Below are 19,907 nucleotides of genomic sequence, written 5' to 3' on the forward strand. Positions count from 1 at the left end.
ATTTAAAAAGAACAAATATATTAAAAAATCCTTATTGTGCTGGAATGCTTCCAGTTGCTCACATCTCACACAATCATTGCATTTATGTTTTGTTCTGAAAGGCATGGTTTCTATTGATGTGTCTTGCAATAGCAAAAAAAAAAAAAAAAAAAAAAAAAAAAGGCTTGATTTCTTTTCCACATGTCTGACACTTTTCCCTGTCTAGGCTTTGGAGTTCAAAGTTCATGACAGCCTCCCCAGTAGAAACCCCCAAGGCGTGCATCTCCTGGTAATGTTCTGGAAACATCCCTGTTGGCCATGCTAAGATTCCTTAAACAGGGTCATCCTGTGTTTGCTCTCCTCTTGCCCCACCCCCACAATGAAACAAGATAGCCCCCATATTTCTAAATGTATCAAGGGATACCACTTTTTCTCACAAGTTTAAATAGGACAAGCATATATACTCACTCTCAGCATAAAGTATATCTAAATAATGTATTTTCTATTCTAGTGGATTTTTAAAAAAATATTTTGTTAAAGTCTTTGGGACTCCATCTTGTTTATCTCCCACAGATAAACACATGTTCCCCCTATGCTTCAGGCTGTGTCAGAAAGGGAAAGAATATAAAATCAACTCTTGAATTTTTTTCATTCCAAACTTTGGAATTTTTATTCCAAAATTCCCTTTATCCCTCCCAAGTAGTACTGACAACTCTCCGGGGGACAGGGGTTTGTGTCTGAGCCCCTGTAGTCGTGGGATGTGGAGCAAAATGTGGGTACTAGGGTGGGAGTCGGGGAAAGGCCACAGCACACTGGCGCTCCAGCAAAGCCAAATTACATCTCCTCTGGCCACTGACATCCTTTCCTTGGTATACACTGTCCCCCAGAGGAGTATCCAAAGCTATTTCATATACACTCGTCAACCCTGGCTTGTCAGCCTCGGGGAAGGTCACTTTATTCATAAAAATGCCTCTTTTAGTTTCTTAAAAAAAAAAAAAAGGAAAAGAAAAATTGTAGCACCATGGTGATCAGTATTCAGAGGAAAAAAAAAACATCTGGTGTGTACTGCCCCGTCACCAAAAAAAAAAAAAAAAGAAAAAAAAAATGAGAGGCACTCATACATACATATATCCCCACAAACCTAGTTTTCTGTTTTCACACTTGCTCTGTGCTAGCATTCCAGCACCCAACCTGCCTCTTAGACAAAAAGGCTTCTTTTACGGAGCACAAGTTCTGCTGTCAAGGATGCTTTAAGACAGTCATCTTTTTTTCAAAAAAAGCCAGTGTCTCAACCTTTTAGAAGCCTGTTCATTTATACACTCCTAGAGGAAATGGTGTAATATTATCGCTATTCTTAATACCTCCCCTCTGGACTTGACATGGTGACATGATGCCCTGCACGATCATCTTACAGTCCTGAATGAAGAAGGCATAAATATTGTATGGGAGAGTAAAACCCTCCTGGGCCTTGCCATCACTGGCTGCATCTGCCACTATCCTTCCTTGTCCATAGACGCTGACAGTGCGCTAGCGGAGGTGAGCTCTTGGAGGAGAATGCACAGGAGCTGACGACCACTGGTGTCACTACCACAATTTGGCATGTTCATCTGGAGTCCATTTAATTCGGAAAGGGTGAGGGAAGTCAGGGGCCAGGGCAGGGGGTGGGGTGGGGTGGGGGAGGGAGGCAGCAACTACTTTAGTCCCCCCCTGGCCCCAAGTTGTTGCTAAGAATTCAGGCTGAAAGAAAGAACAAAAATCTGACATCTGCCAAAAAAACCAATCACAAGTCCCTTCTTAGGATGAGCAGTTTAGGTGGATCTCTGGTGTTCCAAGACCCTGATGTTTTCTGTGACAGGTGATGGGAGGAGGCTGTGCTATAATGTCAAAAGCATCGCCAGGAGGAACAGTAGGATTGCCAAAAGGCGGCTGGGTATCCTTGGTGTTTGTGCCGCGTTCTCGCCGCGGGATGGCTCGGCTGACTCATGTACGGTGTCATCTGTTCAAATAGAAAGCACACATTCCAATGAGATTTCACATCCTTAATAACTCTCTTGCAGCAGCCTGCTGTTAACAGACCTCGCCACCCTCTGCAAAGTAGGGTAATGAACCTTGTGCCACCATTGACTTTCATGTCTGCATAATCACTCATTATTTACAGCAAACAAAGGAGAGGCAGAGAAAATTGGACTTTCTCAGCAATATTAATACTTGCCTTAAAAACGGAGGTGAAAAATGTGCACACACTGTAACCCTTGGCGTGTGAGCTACTCTGCTTTGCTAGCGCACAAACTTGATGTCTGCATGTGCCTTCGAAAACCCGGATGACAGGGAGAAGCAAGGAACAAGTTAGGGGGCAGGGCCGGCAGGGCGCAGTTAACGTTGGCGTATTAGTGGTTAACAAGAACGGGCTGCCCATTTTCCTCTTTTAATGGTTTCATAGGATTAGTGTTAAATGCCTGGTTGTTGGATGCCTAGATGAATTTTCAAATATGAAGAATTAAATGCCAGAACAAACGGCATTTTAACTAAACTATACATAATGCTCACTAAACCTAACTAAATCGGTGCCCACTGGTTTGCCTACAATTAGGAATCAATTATGGTGCTATTTCTATTACAAACCCTGTATCTCCGGGATTAAATTACTTGAACTTGACTATTTTTATTTTTATCAGGCTGAAGCTGGGCACATAAATGATCAGCGTGGATGCAAATTTTCCTCTAAAGAAAATGGATTAAGTGAGGTAAGCTTCTTTTATTTAGCTATAAAGTGTTCTAGGAGGCTGCCTCTGACTTTGGATAGCCTTCCTGATCTGTATGATTAACAGGCTTAACTTCAAAACAGGAACTTTGCAGCAATTAGTACCCAAAGATAGAACGGAGGCTTGCTATGACCCGTCCGATGCTCTAGTACTACCGGTCTTCTTCCTTCCTCCTGGCCTGACTGGTGCTCTTTAGACTAAGCCATCTCTGAACCACATGCTGGCCCAACGGGGGGGAGGGCCGTGCTTGGGTCAATTTTATTGCAGCAGTAGGGGACCTTCCCGTAGGAGCTCAGCAACTGTCATGCTGGAGTCACTCAATGGTCAGAGAGAATGGGAATAAGGAAGACTCTCCTGGTGGTTTCCAATTCTGTAAACCTCAGTGACCCACTTCGCACCCCTTAGTGGACTAACGCTCTTATTTTAAATTCACTTCCGTTTTTACACCACACAACATAACACAATAGGGATGCTTTTCCTTGATTAGGTAGAGTTGCACTGCCTCTTATTTGTCCTGAAGTGACACTTTTCAGGCTCATAGACTGGCCTCTGCTTCAGATATGCTCATGGGGGCTGTTTCTGTTCATCACATTCATTCCCCAGTATAACTTAGAAATATGTCTTCTCTGCATGGAGGTTTCTGCTCAGGAGTGCACTTAGCCTGTCCCCACATAGAAACTGCTGCATCCCTGTGTCAAATTTGCTCTCCTCTCCTGGCCCTGAACAAACCTGCATGGAATGGCTGTTAGCTTAGGAGACCAGAAAGGTTGGGAAGCAAGAATGGAGAGTTAAATGGATGTAGGGGAAAATATAAAGCCCCACATCATGTAGACAAATACTTGTGGATTCTTTGCTCTTTCTCAGCCTTGCAAATGTATAAATCTGTAGTTAGGAGGTAAATGTAAATGCCCTTAATAGCCCTGAAAGGAAAATCCAAATCACTGTCTTAAGAGCACCAATCTGTTGTCAGTCAGAATAATAGAGTACTTCAGCCGTCATTGACACAGAACCACAAATCCTGAGGATTCCAGAGTTCATTTTGAAATACCATTTATATTTATACACCTGCAATTACATTAGCTACTGGGTTTTTCTCCATCTTATCTTCAGTAACATATTACCCAATCCTCTTCCTTGTAAAGTTTGGAAGTGTGCTGATAAAAGATAGCATGTGACATTCAGTGTGAGCTTGAAGGGGGCCCACCTTCCCCATCGGGCCTGTGTGCTCAGCGAGGCCTCTCCATGCTGAAGTCCCATGCAGCACAAGTCAAGGGAATGAACCTTCCTGAACTTTAAGAGGAAAGCTTTTGTTTATCATATAAGTGAAGCATGAGGCTAAATGTGCCTTGCAATCCTTGAATCATGGCCATCTTTGGAATGAGACTTTTACTAAGCAACCAACCAGTAAGTAAGTGCCATCTTGCTGGCAAATGAAAAAATCGGATCCTCAGGGCACCATGGTTCTTCTCCTCTGGGTCCAACATCTTGGGCCTGGTTCCGGATTCTATAGAGCATCCTTTGATTAAACAGGGCCTCAGTGTGGGGAGATTCTATGCCCCCCCCACCCCCCCCAAGAAGCAAAATGAAAAACTAGTTGTTACTGGGATACATCGGAGCAATTTCAAAATGCTAGGGAGGAATTTATAAGTAAAATCTATCCCAATGTAAATTGCCTCTACATATGAGAGAATTTCTAGCGCTTGCAACAGTGAATGTGGCTTGGGAAAAGAAACTCTTTCTCTTCAGAAGCCAAATCAGGTCTTGCCTCCATAGGATTCCACAACACGAGGGTTTCACTGGTTAACTTGAGAGAACACCAGGAATATTTTGGAGCATATTTTGTGGCATATGTCTGCCCTGAGATAATCCTGTGTCCCTGATGATAGGAAACTGGCAGGCAGAGTGTGCAAGCAAACAAAAAAGACAAATACATTCCAAAGACAGGTGAATTAGTATACATCGCTGAGAACATGCAGTGGGATCCTTTCAGCCTTGCTGGCTTCGTAAAGTCTGGGTCTACACTCAACCATCCGACACAGTGGTGCAGAGCTGCAAGTCTGAATTTTCTAAGGAATACAGGAAAGTACTCCAATTTGTCATTGCACTCACACAGCCAGTGATCATAGCTCAACAAAGATGCTCACCAGAACACCCTTGAGTCAAGACTGCGTCACGGAGCTTTTCCAGCATTTACACCTGCATGTCCATCCCCAACACACACAGCCTGACCAAATTCTGTTGAATTTTTGCAAACTTCCATCACTTAGAGGTGTGACAATTTGGGGACCATCATGGATTTAAATGCTTAAAGAAAAAGAGCCTGTTTCCCAAAAGATAGTGAAATATGCTCAGGTATGATGTATCTTAGTATCTTGGATTTTATCTTTACTTGAATTCAGAAGTGATTTTTCTATAACGTCAGAATAGTTAGTCCTCAGTGTACCTCTTTATTACCAGTGAAAAACATGCAATCTGTTATGTCCCTCAACAGCCTCTTTCTTGCTCGACAGGCAATGGGATTTACCTGGAAAAAAAAGACTCTTGAAAGCCCTGCCTACATTTTACAACAGCATGCATCAAAAAAATCTTAACTCAGGGTAACTCATAACATGCCCAGTCCCACCAGTCAGTCTTCATCAAGGTTTATGAACAAAGCTGAGACAGTCAAAGTTCTCCTCATGGACATCAATATGTCTACCAGGGGTAAGACAATCCTATTTTTGTACTAACTTAGGAATGGGAGTTGAGAGATATGAATATTATACCAGGATCTATGTGTAACTAGCCATGTGGCCTGGCCAAGTCTCAGTTATAAAAGGAAGCATGGAGACTCCATGGTCCTTAAAAGAGATCGCATCTGACTCACAGATCTTACCGTGGCCCAAGTCCTCTAGCTTGTGAGGAGTCTGGTACCTTGAAAAGTAACACTTCCAGATTTCCAGGACACAATTAAAATGTCTCCATGTCAGCATGCATTCCTTGCAACTTTCTAAAGCAGAAAACTGAGTTCTGGGGAGCCATTAAGGCCTCTGCGAGCACTGTATACACCTCTCCTTTGCGCTCTGGGTAAAACACCTGCCTTAGAAAAAGAGGATTGCTTAGGGAAAAAACCTAACTCTTCCTGTCAGTTACAATGTTGCAATAATGCCCCCAGGCACCACATTTACTTGGGGAAGCTTCCCTAAGGCTCACTGACTGTGTGTCCCAGTAACAATACTCAAAGGATAACGTGGACCCTAAGCCTACTGCAAAGGGATGAAACATAGGCTCTGTTTACATAAGGGGAGGGCTTAACAACCTTTTGGGAAGAGGAAATAATTTAATTGTCCTTAAGCTTTGAGATAGTCACAGGAGAGGAGTAAGGAAATCAGTGAAGAGCGAGCAGGTAGGGCAAGAAGAGGAAACCATAGGGAGGTGAGCATACAGGGGCTTGGAGGCACACTCCTCAACGAACAGTGAAAGAGGGCCCCCGCCACCTCACCATCAGTCTAGGTGCACTAAAGAGCCACAGTGAATTTGTAACCAAATGGAGAGTTTACAGAGTTATATTATCCATAGTATGCTGCAGTGTGCAAAGGCTTCCATGAGCCCTTTGGTGGATTTTATTTTTCTTCATCGTGATGGGGTGGTTTGGGTGTGTGCAAAAGTTAGCAGTAGAAAAAAAATGATTTATCCCTAATATTTTGCCTCAGTGATCAAGGATCAGATTTGGCTCGACAGTCCACTGCCACCATGTTTGGGGCAGCAGCAGGTGCGTGAATTTGCGCTGTTAGGAGGCAACACAATGAAACTTCTCCAGACTTATTTCTATTGACAACAGCACAGATAATATTTGAAATGAAGTTCTTTAGATCAGGTCAATGGTGCTTGTGAATTTCCAGAGAAAACGAGATATGTTGAATGAGTTGCCATTTTGTGCAACAGTATTATTTTTATCCATAGATATGGATATATTATAAAGGTAAAAATTTATAAGCGCATCTAGTAGAAAATTTTTTGTCTTTTATGAAAACAGATCCATTAATATTCACCATGACTCACCAGCATGCTTGGAAGAGATGGTAAAAAGCAGTGAGATTTTAACATTCTGAGGGGGCTTCTATACTAGGACACTGTGTTACATCAAACCCATGTCCAAAAAAGAAAAGTCATAATTTATCTAACATGCATTACACAAAGATACTGGAGGAATGAGGTAGAATATAAGTAATAACGGCATTGCTAGCAATGAGCAAAAGCAGAGCAACTATAACATGCAAACATGCGGAGAGGAAGAAAGGAAAAAAAGTACTGAAGCACCAGGGAGAGATGCACTTGTTAAAAGAGATTCTCTACGCATACTAACCTGCTGGTTCTAATGAATTTTCTACTTTGTCGTTAACATCGAAAACACGATCATGAACACCTATAGTTTTCATACAGCTATCTATAACAAAAATAGAGATAACAGCCAAATATGTTAGTGAAGACACCCTTCAACTCCCGTTTCTTTCTTGTTTTCTTTCTCTCTAATTTTTCCTTTTATTTATGTAGAGATTGTTTTACAATCAATGGCATGTATCCAAATGCCAATATTGTTCCCATTTGCTGTGCACGTACAACAGGCTAAGAAACAACAAGTTAGCAACTGCTGTGTATTTAAAATAAAAGCATCATGAAAAAATGATGAGAGAAAATATGATGAAAACTAAAACATGGATGTTGATATACAAAACAGATACCACACAGGATTTACAGTTTAAAAAAAAAAAGTTGTACCGCTGTGAACCAGACCACATATAAAGCATGCGCAGTGAAGCCACCCTCAGAAGCTCATTCTAGTGAACTTACTTGTTGGTCTCACAAAGACTTTGAGCTTTAAACAGGACCGTCGTCCATTATCTGGGATTGCAGAGGCTGTGAAAAAGATAAAAAGAGCAAGAGAGAAAAGAGAGAACAACACCAAATTACTCTTCATTTTCGAATGCACATGGCCTACAACAAATTCTTTGATGAGCAATGGGAGCACACTCTAGTTCTTCCAAGAAGGCAGAACACAAATACTTTTCAGATTGACACTGACTGCTATAGAAGGGGCTATCTTCCTATCCCTATTTTCCCTTTTCCATACGATAAAAAAAGAATCACCTGGGAATGTTGGCAATCCTCAGAAAAATATTTTGGCTTTTTATTTCACAGCTTCATCAATTTAATTTGCTATCAATTTTCTCTAGAAGAAGAAGACAGTGCTTGAGCTTTCCTGCTTTCATAGAGGCACCCCCCCCCCCCCCCGCCGCCGCCCCACTGCAGGAGAAGGGGCCCATGGCCCACTAGAGCCCACAGTGAAAGTGCTGGCAAAAACCAGTAACAGACAGTTCCAAGGCCAACTTAAACATGACCTAGTTCTGCTGAGGAAAGCAAAGCTTTGTCTGTCCTGAAAGCCTGTCTGTCAGTGCCTCGCAGGTAATTCAATTAGAGGTTTTACTCAGAACTTGGCTCCATATTCTATATGACTAAACCGAGCCCAGCAACTTCCATCAGGCTATTATAAGTACAATATGCTATTGAGAAAGTACAGAGTTGCGATGGTACGTTTATTTTTAAAAATTTGCCACAGAGAAGGATGGAATTAATAAAGTGGGCTTACCAAAACATGACAACATGTTTCAAGTTATAAATCATTTGAGGAAGAAACTTTCTTCTCCTCTTCAAGATAATAAGACCGTAAACTTTCCCTGGGTTTGAAAGATTATCTCCCCTCAGTACACCCGGCAGACTGTCAAAGGGATTTCCAAGGCGGTAAGACCCTTAACCATCCCATATGTTTACAAATGCATTCTAGAAATGACAAAAAATTACAGAAATGAGTGCCACATACTTTCCTCCCTGTGTGTTTGCTTCAAGTGGTTTCTTTGTTCAGAAAAAGCAGATGCTATCAATCAAAACACACATGGCTCACAATTAGTTTGGTAATACCCTCAGTGACAAAGACATGCTTGGTGTTTGGCATCCCATCTCTGTCCTTTATTCCTCCTGTGTGATGGGGAGCCCAGAAAACCAAAATGCTGATCCTGCAGGATCCAAGATGCAACCTCCAAATGATTTTCCATGAATCTCCTCCTGTAACTGCAGGTCCACAGCCTGGAGGAGAACTTGGCAAGTCCCCACCCACAAGACCTCAACCTACCACGGACCCCGTTGTCACTCTTCAACACCTGTTGAAAAAACTCTTAATTCCAAGACCAAAGCAGGTATAGAAGAGATGTTTTCGGCCCTCCCCTTCTTCCCCTTCGCTCTGACAAGCAGTTAAGAAGTGCTAACAGCTGGCTTTGCTGTAGGCTTTCATTAAATCAAAGTCGGAAAAACTCCCTCTACTGACATTTACAGTAACTAGTGTGTTATTTAGGGCACAGTATTTGCACTCTGCGGTTTGATCCAGGAAATGGTGTCCTTCCTGTGGACCCCAACTGCAAATATGCATGTCACAAACCCAGTACACATAGGTGACTCCAATTCATTAGAAAAACCATGGTTCTGGAGGTACTTTATGTCTTATTCATGAGAGATGGTGTGAAAAAGTGACACATGGGTATTTACGCCGCTGTTCTATAGATTTTTGAGCTGCGATGAACTCACTACAAGCTTCGTGAGCTTGATTTGCCACATGCGATAACTGACTTGACCGATAATACTATAAGACATAACAGGCTCAAGGCTGGATCAAATGTTTAATTGTTTTAGTAGGGGAACTTTTTGGAGTTAGTACAGGTCTTTCACATTTATATACAAGAGAAATCCTTTAAATCCAGGACATAAAACATCATTGTAGGGCACACTGGAATAACTAAACATCAACAAATGATAAGCTGTCTGGGAAAAATTCAAGAGAATTCTCTTGCCAGCTGACAGAGAGGAACAATCAGCTTTGCTACTGGATGAGCTACATTCTCCTGTGTTTATAAAATAAAAACCTCTCTTCCCCACCAAACTTCTCCATTACTTCCATGCCTCCCCTCTTATCACCAGAAAAGCTGTATGACAATGATAATGTGACTGACACCTTATAATACTGTTTGACTATTATACTCTAATCCTTAGAAAAATTGATGAGCAAAGAATATGAACATTAACGTGAAGACACCATACAGGTGACATTAAATCAGTTGACTCCACGACCTCTGACCTCTCATGAAGTCAACTCTTAACCCTTAGGGCCAACCTGAGAGGGTGTGCCTTGCTAGGTCAGTATAACTTAGGTGCCTTATTGGCCACATTGAAAAACAAAAATAACACCAAAAGGCACAAAAACCTTTTCTACCTATCAGCAAAACTCAAGTTTTGATGCACGGTTTAACAAAGTGAGAGTGTGGCTTTATTCCATGTCATGTTTCAGGTTTCTTAACCCCATAGTCCTTGGCTGACAAATAAAGGGTGCCTTACAGATAGCAAAATCATTAATTATTAGTAATACTTGAAGATGTTAGGTAATGTGAAACTGCTTTACTAGTCACAAGTAAGCAACAACAAAAAAGCAGAGGCTTGAACATTAAAAACAAAAAATAACACAGGAATTGAAAAATGTAATATTCACACAAGTAAATTTCTACGGAAAACCCTCTCAGGAATAATTATGAGCAAACTCGAAGATGGACATGAGGGAATAAAACCTTAAAATGTACCTGGCTTTTATCAGGGGATAGGTAATATTAATATCTATGATTCTGGAGACATATGGCATTATAACAAGCAACACTATTTTAGTTGAAACAAAATTTATCAATTCTTGGGTTGCTTTCCTTAGAAAATTAATAGTGAACGTTTGAAAAGTGATAGTGGATATTTATTATACGGTGGTACAGCTTTATCCATCCACTCAAACACTTTTAAAATTCCTACTGTTTCAGCTGTCCTATTAGGTGCTATGGATGCAAAGATGTGTAAGACAAACTTTCTGTCCTTGTGCTGTGCTTATTCCAGCTAGAAACACAAATAGGAAACAGGGCTTAGAGACCAGGGAGGAATCCCTGTGGTAACTGAGGTCTCCGTGAGCTGCCAGCATAGCCTCATCTGAGTGTCAGAGGGTGTCCTGGGAGTGTTTATCAGAATTATATCCAGGTTTTACAGGTGCTCCAGAAGCCTGCCAAGAGCAACTGAGACAAAAGACTAAAAATGTTTGATCTTCAAGTTCCCAAATTGGACCTTTGGTAGCCAAAAAGAGGTATTAACATGCTACAGGTGAAGAAAACCTAGACCTGAACTCTTCCTATAAAGACAGATGGATTTTCTATGATGAAGAAGGTGTAGAGAAAAGGGAACCCTCTTATAGTGTTGGTGGGCATATACACTGATGCAGCCACTATGGAAAGCAGTACGGTGATTCCTTAAAAATCTTAAAACAATCATATGATCCAGCAATCCCACTCTTGGGTATTTATCTGGAGAAAACCATCATTTGAAAAGAAAGATGCATGCACTCCTATGTTCACAGCAGCACCATTTCCAATAGACAACACATCGATGCCACATAAATGTCCATCTACAGAGGAACGGATAAAGAAGATGTAATACATATATATATATAATGGAATATTACTTAGCTATAAAAAGAAAAAAATAATGCCATATGCAGCAACATGGATGGATCTAGAGATTATCATACTAAATGAAGTAAGCCAGGCAAACACCCTATGATCTCACTAATATGTGGAATCTAAAATATGATACAAAAGAATTTGTTTACAAAATAGAAACACAGACATAGAAAACAAACTTAGGTTTACCAAAGGGGAAAGGGGGAAAGGAGGGATAAATTAAGAGTCTGGGGTTAACAGCACAAACTACTATATGTTGATGCCATGGCAAATGGGATTGTTTTCTTAATCTTTCTTATCTTTCATTGTTAGTGTATAGGAATGAAAGAGATTTGTAAATTAATTTTGTATCCTGCAACTTTACCAAGTTAATTCATGGGCTGTAATAGTTTTCTAGTAGTTCTAAGATTTTCTATGTGTAGCATCATGTCACTTGCAAGTAGTGACAGTTATGTAAAACAGATAATCAACAAGGATAATCAATAATCAACTATAGAGCACAGGGGAACCCTACTCAACATTCTGTAATAACCTATTTCAGAAAAGAATCTAAAAAAGAATGGATGTATGTATACCTGAATCACTTTGCTGTATGCCAGAAACTAACACAACATTGTGAATCAACTATACTTCAATTAAAAAAAAAATGCATGGGTTTTCTAATAGAATTTGTCAGATTAAAATGAGAAATTCTTAAATATTTGTCACATCTTAAATATCTGTCTTAAATATTTGTCACATGATCCAAATTCATATCCCTTTACTCAGTTTACTGCTAAAAAAAAAAAGTGCATTTGGAATCAGGAAACTGAGAGTAGGAGTATGGGGACCTTTAAAACAAGCACAGCCTCCCATACCATAATCTTAATAGCAGCTTTATAAATCAATCCATAGGGTCCCTTCCCCCTAATGATCTGCAAAGTACCAATCACAACCCTATAGCACATAATGAAATATAATCTGGGAGCACTCTGGTTCCCTGTGCTTAGAGAATCATGCTAATAAAGGAGTGCTTATCTTCACTATGTTCCATGACCTCAGACAGGGGCCCTAACCTCAGCCATTCCTGAAAACCTCTTTCCCTGTTCTCCTGGGGCTCAGGTGAGCATGGCTTAGCACTTATTAGCCAATCTGAACATAAAGGGGACCCTATACAGTGCCCTCAAATGAGTACTTCCAAAGTCTGTAGTTAGAACTGCAAATATTTGTCATCTTCACATCACAATTCACCGTGGGCCCATCATTATGCTTGTGGTAGGCAACTCCTGACTAGCTCCCATGCCCCCCACCTTGCCCATGTGCTCTGTGTATCTGTCTCCCCTTAAGAGTGCACTGGACCTAGTTTCTTGCTTCTAATGAGCAGAATATACAGCAAAAGTGATGGGACGCCCCTTCAGTGATTATGCTGTCAAGACTGTGACCTTAGCACTCCTGCTCTTGCTGACTCTCTTGCTTCTGAACCAAGATGCGGTGCCATGAGGTTCTCAATGAAAAGGCCCACGTGGCAAGGAACAGAGGAGGACTTCCAGTGCAGAGTGTGCCAGGGCTGACACCTCAGTGCAACAACCCACAAGGAACTGAATCCAGCTAACAATCACCTGAGTGAGCTAGAAATTGAATTCTTTTCAGCCAAGTCTTGAAATAACTGTCACCTTGGGAGAGACCCAGACCCAGAGGGCCCTGCTAAGCGGCTCCTAGATTCCTGACCTGCAGAAACTGTGAAATAATAAATACTGCCTTAGCCACAAATTTCAGGGTGACTTGTTATTCAAGAGCTAAATGACAGAATGCTGTGTACAAACAACTCTGCCACCAAAGGCCTCCCTTGCTGACTTAAGACCTTAGGACCGAGGCTCTCACACAGCAGCTCCTTCCCGATTCTTCTGCCTCGTCTAAACAACCGCATCCCTTATGAGTTTACTTTTCCAGCTACTGTTACAAGTCCACTTAAAACAGGCCTCGAAGAGAGGTAATTATAAACTGCTGTTGAGGACACACTACAAGACGTATCTATTTGTTTTCACTCCAGCATTTGAAAACTGTTTTCCATTTTCCTCCCCATGCCACTTCGTTTGTTTTAGCTAATGCAGCCATCCTGCGCCATTTCTTGTAATTAGCATGATGCCTCACTTTAAAATTCCACATTGCTGGGTGAACCTAAATGAGCTTTGCTACGAAATGTAAACTCCAATCACAAGTGAGAATGCCTTTCCTCAAATATGAGAAATAAAATATGAAGGTGAGGCTGAACACACTGGCAAGAAAAGGATTTCAATGATAAGTTAAAATTTCTCTTTGTATCAAAAAACTATTAATTTACCTTGTACACAGGCTACCAGATTAAATATGAACATTATAAGATTTTAAGCAACTCAAAAGTCATCAAGGTTAACACATGTCCTGCCTCATGAAGAACTGAAAGTTTATCAGAAGAGTGAGATTCTTATATTTTCATCACATTTTCAGGCCCAATACTGTACTCATTAGTTCACCTTATTATCCCCCTGCCTCCTCTTATTCATCTTCAAATCTTAATTCCAAAAGCCACATCTTTCTCCTTTTCTGTATCCCTGTGTCCATCTGGGTACTTTGGGAAATTTTATTTTTCAAAATAATCAGCTGCATTCTTTTTAAAGAATTGAGTGTGTTTGGGGGCATTAAACATGCAGTTTTCCATTATGTTTGCCACAGGCAATATTTCTTAATTTGTGCAAGTCAAAAGAAAAGATAGGCTATTAGTTGTTAGCAGAGCCCAGTTTTTCCTCTGTGGGTTTGCATGTGGTTTAACATACAACACAGATAATGTAAATTAGACAGGTGACAGCAGAATTATGCATTAATGTTCCTTTCACAATAAATGCTGAAAAAGTAAAGCCTATTTAAATAAATGGTACTACTGAAAAAAGTCTTTTAGAATTTAATGAATCAATAAAATCCTTTGTGGGTATAGGCGGAGGAACAGAAGTTGTGGGAATAGGATAGAGATTAACTAAAGCCATATGGACTTCTTGGAAAATGGTTACCAGATCCTCAGAAAAAGTCTTAAAACAAAAGTTGGGCCTTTTGAAAGAAGACCCCAGCAACAATTTGCAGCTGGTTATCTGCCCCCTTTTTAAAAAACCAGCACAGTACCTAATTTTCATATTAAAAACAAAATCACCAGTTATGATGGAATATATCTCACCAGTCTACCTTATAAGATTTCAGAGTCCCATGTTTTAATAACCCGCTTTTGGCCCCGGGTTTATCAAGCTTGTATCCTAAGAGCAACCTCAGCAGCTGGCTACTTTGCCCACATAATTCATCTCCACAGTGTCTCAAGACTTAAATCATGGGCAGGTTAAGGTCAAAGTCCCAGATATAAAACTGAAACAAAGATACTAAGTAAAGGTGGAAACCTCTGAGAAATGCAAATGATCATGTAAATAGTAGAAAGTTTGATATGGCACTATGTTTCTTAAAAAAAAAAAAAAAAAAAAAAAAAAAGAAAAGGAATAGGGCAGTTCCCAACAATAAAATTAGGGTAGAGTGCACTCTGTGAGCTAAAACTTAGTTTCAACACCAGGGAACTGTAACAGCGACAGAAAATTAGAGCAGAGTTCAGGGTGAGAGAAGCGAAATAAATTCCAGCTGTGCAGCTGCAGACAAAAGAAAAAACAGGAGGTACCCACCCATCACACCCCTGGCTCCCCACACCCGGCTCTCTACCCCCTTAGGCAAAGTTCTACTGCAAATGCTAACTTAAGTATTATTTAAATTCCAGCAGCTAAGCCTCCATAGGTCAATTACTTTTTCTTATCAACTTCAAATAAATGGCTGAGAACAAGTTTCTTTCCACTAATTTCTAGGAATAAACAAATAAGACATTATCATGTTTTTGTACCCATTTATTTGAAATGTGAGCAAACTTCTACTTGCTTTTTAAAGCTCAGTGACAACAAACTAGTTTCTCCTGCTTATTGAGGAAGGCTATATGTCCCATGTACTTTGATATCCATGAAGGCATGACCAAAAAATAAGCTGGATTTCAGAGAGTGCTTTTAAAATATCCTCTATAAGAGGTATTTCTATTCTCAAAAAAATTAAGTCAGCTTAAATCTCAGATTCAGAATCTAAACTTTATCTTCTTCTTTTTCCATATGAATGGCAAGATCCAGTCCACATAAACACAGAATGCAAGATGACACTTAGATATTATTTGAACTGTTAACAAAAACTTAAATAGGAGGAAATTTAGTTAAGTTCCTAGTTGGATATTTTACTGTTTTTTAAAATCCACTGAACATCTTTGAACAGTTAGGGAAGGAAACAAGTTTCCTATTATAAGCCAGTGTTGTAACTACTCTCTTGAGACCTAGTCTCGCCTGAGGTCATATTACTGAAGTGACTGTCCCAGGCCAGTAGGGTGAGATAATTCCATATTTCTTGTCTGTGGTAATTTTGGTAAATCTCACCTGCTCTATCAAATAGGTATAACCTGACAAACGAAAGCAGGCAGAATGATTCACTTACAAAAACACTTCTGCTAGAAGTCGCATAATAAAGAAACAACAAAAACAAACTCAGATATACACAGAATTCCTAGAATCTCAGAGAGGAACTATTTATATTATTGCTTTACCGCAGGCACCTTGGGTCACCTCTGTGATATGCCATTGGGGTGACTGTTAACTAGTAAGCAATGAAAGCCACAAATGCCCATGACTCATTTGTACAGTATTAACAGAAACAATGTCATTATCATATAGTACTACTGTCGCATGGCAGTGAATTACTAATAAATCATCAAGTTAATATCAGACAAAGAAACCCCTGGAAGCAAAATTAGTATTTCTTTCAACCTTTCATAACCACTGTCACCCTTATCTTTCTTGTAGAAGGGCCTTGGAAGGCACATGGTTGAATGGTCTGAGAGCCTGTACAATGGTGATCTGAACTTTCTCCTTCATTCACTCATTCTGACTTATTTTGTGGCTTTCAGTCAGCTGATCAACCCACTTAGGCTTTGCTGTTCCTATGAGCCTTCCCCCTAGAAAAAATGTTGGAAGTGTGACCTACTTTAAAAGGGCTGTGAACTTTTATACTGCACTTGGAAACTCTGGTTACAGATCCCTATAGATCCAGAATATCATTTCACTGTTCCACAGATTGACATCATCAGCTCTGCCCACACTGCTCCCTCTGCACAGTGATTTCCCTAAGCAAGCAGTCTTTGGTTCAAAGGGTGGATTTATAGGGGCAGGAGGAGGGATCGGCTCTGGTTAGTTGCGATAAAAAGTTCTTTATGAGTCATAAGCAAAACCAGGAGGACAAGTATGACCTTCATTTCTAACGTACATTAGAAAAGCTGGATTCTACCATAGTTTGGTGTGTGCAGGGGTTGGGAGTCGAGGGGATTTGAGGATGTATACTGAGGCTGGGCTGAGAGTTTAGAGAATTAGGAAGGGTCCTTTTGAGAAATCATTCTAAGATTCTGTGAGTTCTTTGTGTCAACCCATTTTAACAGTGTGAACAGGCTGTTTTATTAGAGGGACACTGTCAAACATGGACATAAACCCCACAGAGAAGTAACCAGGCTGGTCACTGAAACTGCCTTTATAGCTGCATGAACTAACTATGCTACAGCAATGGCCTAAATTAAACCGGTCCAGAGGTGGGTGGGAACACGGCACCATGCCCACAACCTGTCTGTGGATCCTATATTGCTGTAAATGGCTTCTTCTCCTGTCTTTAACATTCTTTTGCATCTTATTTGGGTGAATATCTGTTTACACAGATCAGCTGTTTCTCTGATTGTTTTTCTTAAGTCAGTAGGCTGTGTTCCCCTCACTGTCTGCCATGTTTGGTGGTAGGATAAGCATCTGGGCAGGAGCAGCACTTGCTTAGACAGCAGGTCCCTAACGGAACTCTGAACAAATTAATTTCTCTTGGGAAGATTAAGTTCAACCAAGGAGGGAAGATATTTAGGTACCAGGATTATACATTTTGTTTCACAAACTGCTTTCCTTGATGAAGAATTTAAGTTGATGGAGTAAGTAAGTATAATCAAAGCCAACAATAGAGATTGAATTCCAGTTTGTTCTGGTTGTCTCTACTTTTAAGCAGGACCATTTCCAGGAAAGTCAATGGCTGTGCACTGCAGGGCGTCACCCCACAGAACAGCAGCCAGGGTGTTTCATAATCCGCCCCAACTTTGATTTCCTTCTTTATCTCTCCAGTTCTTTTCCCTACATTGATAACTGGCCCCAACATTTCCTCCTAGAAGCTCCTTGCCTCCCTTTTTTCACATAACCTTCCCTTTGCCTCTTAAAATCCCAGTTCCTTCTGGCTACATGAGATACTTCTCCACTTCTCCAACACAAAAATCTTCTGGGTTCTTAACACTCATCTGTTTCTGTCTCACTGGTAGCAAACACCCCATGTTCTATTTTGTCTTAGAGCTGGTTGTTACTGCATCTCAGCTACCAGAATTATGAATTCCCTGTGGGGAGGAGCCATGCTGGGGTCTCAGTTCTGGGGAGCCCACTGCTTTGTTCAGAACTTGTTTGATAAAGATTTGAAGAACGAGTCTACAGGTAACAAAAATATGTATAGCCATGAAGTAATTTGTTGACCAAATAGAAACTGAAACTCAGGATTAGAATAAAAAAGAAACATGGAGAGAGTGGTTAAGGAAGATTAGAAAAAAAAAAAAAAAGTCTCCTTTTATGGAAGGTTCTTCTGCTCTCTCTGCTGGCTTCATGATGTTGGAAACTGGGACCTAATAACCAAAGCCCAAAGAGACATATAAAATTCAAGAAGCCACTATTTTCATGTTTTTGAGTATGTAGTCTAAGAGATATGAAGTAAATGAAAGAAATGTGGGCATCTTTAGAGCCAAAGATATGCAAAATCTCATCAAGTGACCAGGCTGAGTAGGGATCAGTAAACAGGAGAATAAAGGCAAGGTGGTCCAAGAATCCAGGTGACCACAGGCTGCTTTCAGGTGGACAGGAAAGTGATGACTCTGGTGATTATGATCAGAGCTGAGAGTGAAGCCATCTCAGCTGAAACCCTCTAGTCATTAAGAAGACCTGGAAAGGTAACTTAATCCCAAAGTTGTATTGAGGGGATATAACTGTGGTTTAGTCAAAGCTGAGTTTAAAAACTAAGTAGAGACATTTTTTAAGAGAATCAGGACCACAGAGCTAGTAATTTTTGTGTTAAAAAAGCACCTGAGAATGTGGAAATGTTTTAAAGTAACAGGTAAGACATATCAATTCCAATTTAAAATATATAATGGGAGTTACCATCGTGGCTCAGTGGTTAACGAATCCCGACTTGGAACCATGAGGTTGCAGGTTCAATCCCTGGCCTCGATCAGTGGGTTAAGGATCTGGCATTGCCATGAGCTGTGGTGTAGGTTGCAGACACGGCTTGGATCTGGCATTGCTGTGGCTCTGGTATAGGCCGGCAGCAACAGCTCTGATTAGACCCCTAGCCTGGGAACCTCCATATGCCATGGGTGCAGCCCTAGGAAAGGCAAAAAGACAAAAATAAAAATAAAAATAAAAAAATAAAATATATAATGGAACAACACTGATTTAGACCTGTAACTAAGTGAAATTTTAGGTTGACATGCAGTTTTAAAACACTTAAGAGAACTAAAACCCCATCATATTAAGTTTAAATTATGATGATGGTAAGAATTGCTTAAGTATTTGGGCGGGTCTTATAGTCAATTTAAGTTCTTAAAAAAGGAAAGAGAGTATATTAAATCTTTAATGGTTAAAGGAATTTAATTAACCAAGTATGTAAATAGAGCCAAATATTTTAAGTTTACTCATATATAGAATAGTAAGATGTATAAACTAATTTGAATAGGTAAAATTCACAATTTTTAAAATGTTTTAATGTTACTCTAATAAGTCACATATCAAATTTTAAATTCAAACTAACTCTTTAGATAATCTTTCCTAAGACAAAAACTATCCTGAATATTTCTGGCTTATTCAGTTTTTACTTCATTCATTCCTTCAAAAATATGTTTTTGTGTGCCTGCTTTATACCAAGCACTATGTCAGGTTTTGGAGACACTGTGGTATATTAAAAGATGGTTCCTACTTCTAGAACTTACAGTTTAATTGGGAGAGAGACAATAAACCAGGAAACGAACAAATGTAACTGCCCATTATACTAGGACCTATAAAAGGAGCATCTAGCTTCTGAATAAGCCAGAAATATTTAGGTCCATATATTCCAAAAAAATAATCAAAGGTATTGAAACTTGAAATCTTCATTGACTCATCAGCTATGTTTTTCACTCCATGAATATTACCTTTTATATTTCCTCTTGCTAAGATGCAGAGCAATCTCATAAGCTAGACGGCAACTTTGGCCACTTTATTGCTACAGCCAAATTTGGAGACATTTGTTTACTATTTGATTTGCCAGAAAGCCTCGTTAGTTTATCAGGCAGATAATGCTCAGATGATACCAAGATGGATAATAAAAGGTTCATACATTATGATTTTAATAGAAAGTCTATTAAAAAAAATCAGTGAAGTGTCTTTTTAAAAGTTTCTAGTATTTGAAAAAAGTCCACAGAAAGGAGAAA

General features: G+C 40.1%; 1 protein-coding gene and 1 long non-coding RNA gene across 3 annotated transcripts in view; one reads left to right on the forward strand and one right to left on the reverse strand.

The window, feature by feature from the left end:
- The window catches only part of LOC110259772 (uncharacterized), an 835,641-nt gene that overhangs the window by 802,105 nt on the left and 13,629 nt on the right, over positions 1-19,907 (forward strand). Inside the window, exon 18 of the long non-coding RNA XR_014838463.1 lies at positions 2,655-2,723. This is a non-coding gene — a long non-coding RNA (uncharacterized LOC110259772). The remainder of the gene's footprint in view (positions 1-2,654; positions 2,724-19,907) is intronic.
- Positions 622-19,907, reverse strand: part of EFNA5 (ephrin A5) — a 281,034-nt gene continuing 261,748 nt past the window's right edge. The window contains exons 3-5 of one of the 2 annotated variants that reach the window (XM_021084601.2): positions 7,572-7,637; positions 7,087-7,167; positions 622-1,975 (exon numbers count right to left, since the gene is read on the reverse strand). In XM_021084601.2, coding sequence (XP_020940260.1) covers positions 1,854-1,975; positions 7,087-7,167; positions 7,572-7,637 — 269 coding nt within the window. In that variant the 3' untranslated portion in view covers positions 622-1,853. The remainder of the gene's footprint in view (positions 1,976-7,086; positions 7,168-7,571; positions 7,638-19,907) is intronic. The other variant, XM_021084603.2, reaches the window with a different exon arrangement.

The sequence above is a fragment of the Sus scrofa genome, chromosome 2 (assembly GCF_054392235.1).
Source record: "Sus scrofa isolate SSC_HxYL_T2T_F1_AM1 chromosome 2, Sscrofa_HxYL_maternal_Yorkshire_Landrace_v2.0, whole genome shotgun sequence".
NCBI classification, from domain to species: domain Eukaryota; kingdom Metazoa; phylum Chordata; class Mammalia; order Artiodactyla; family Suidae; genus Sus; species Sus scrofa.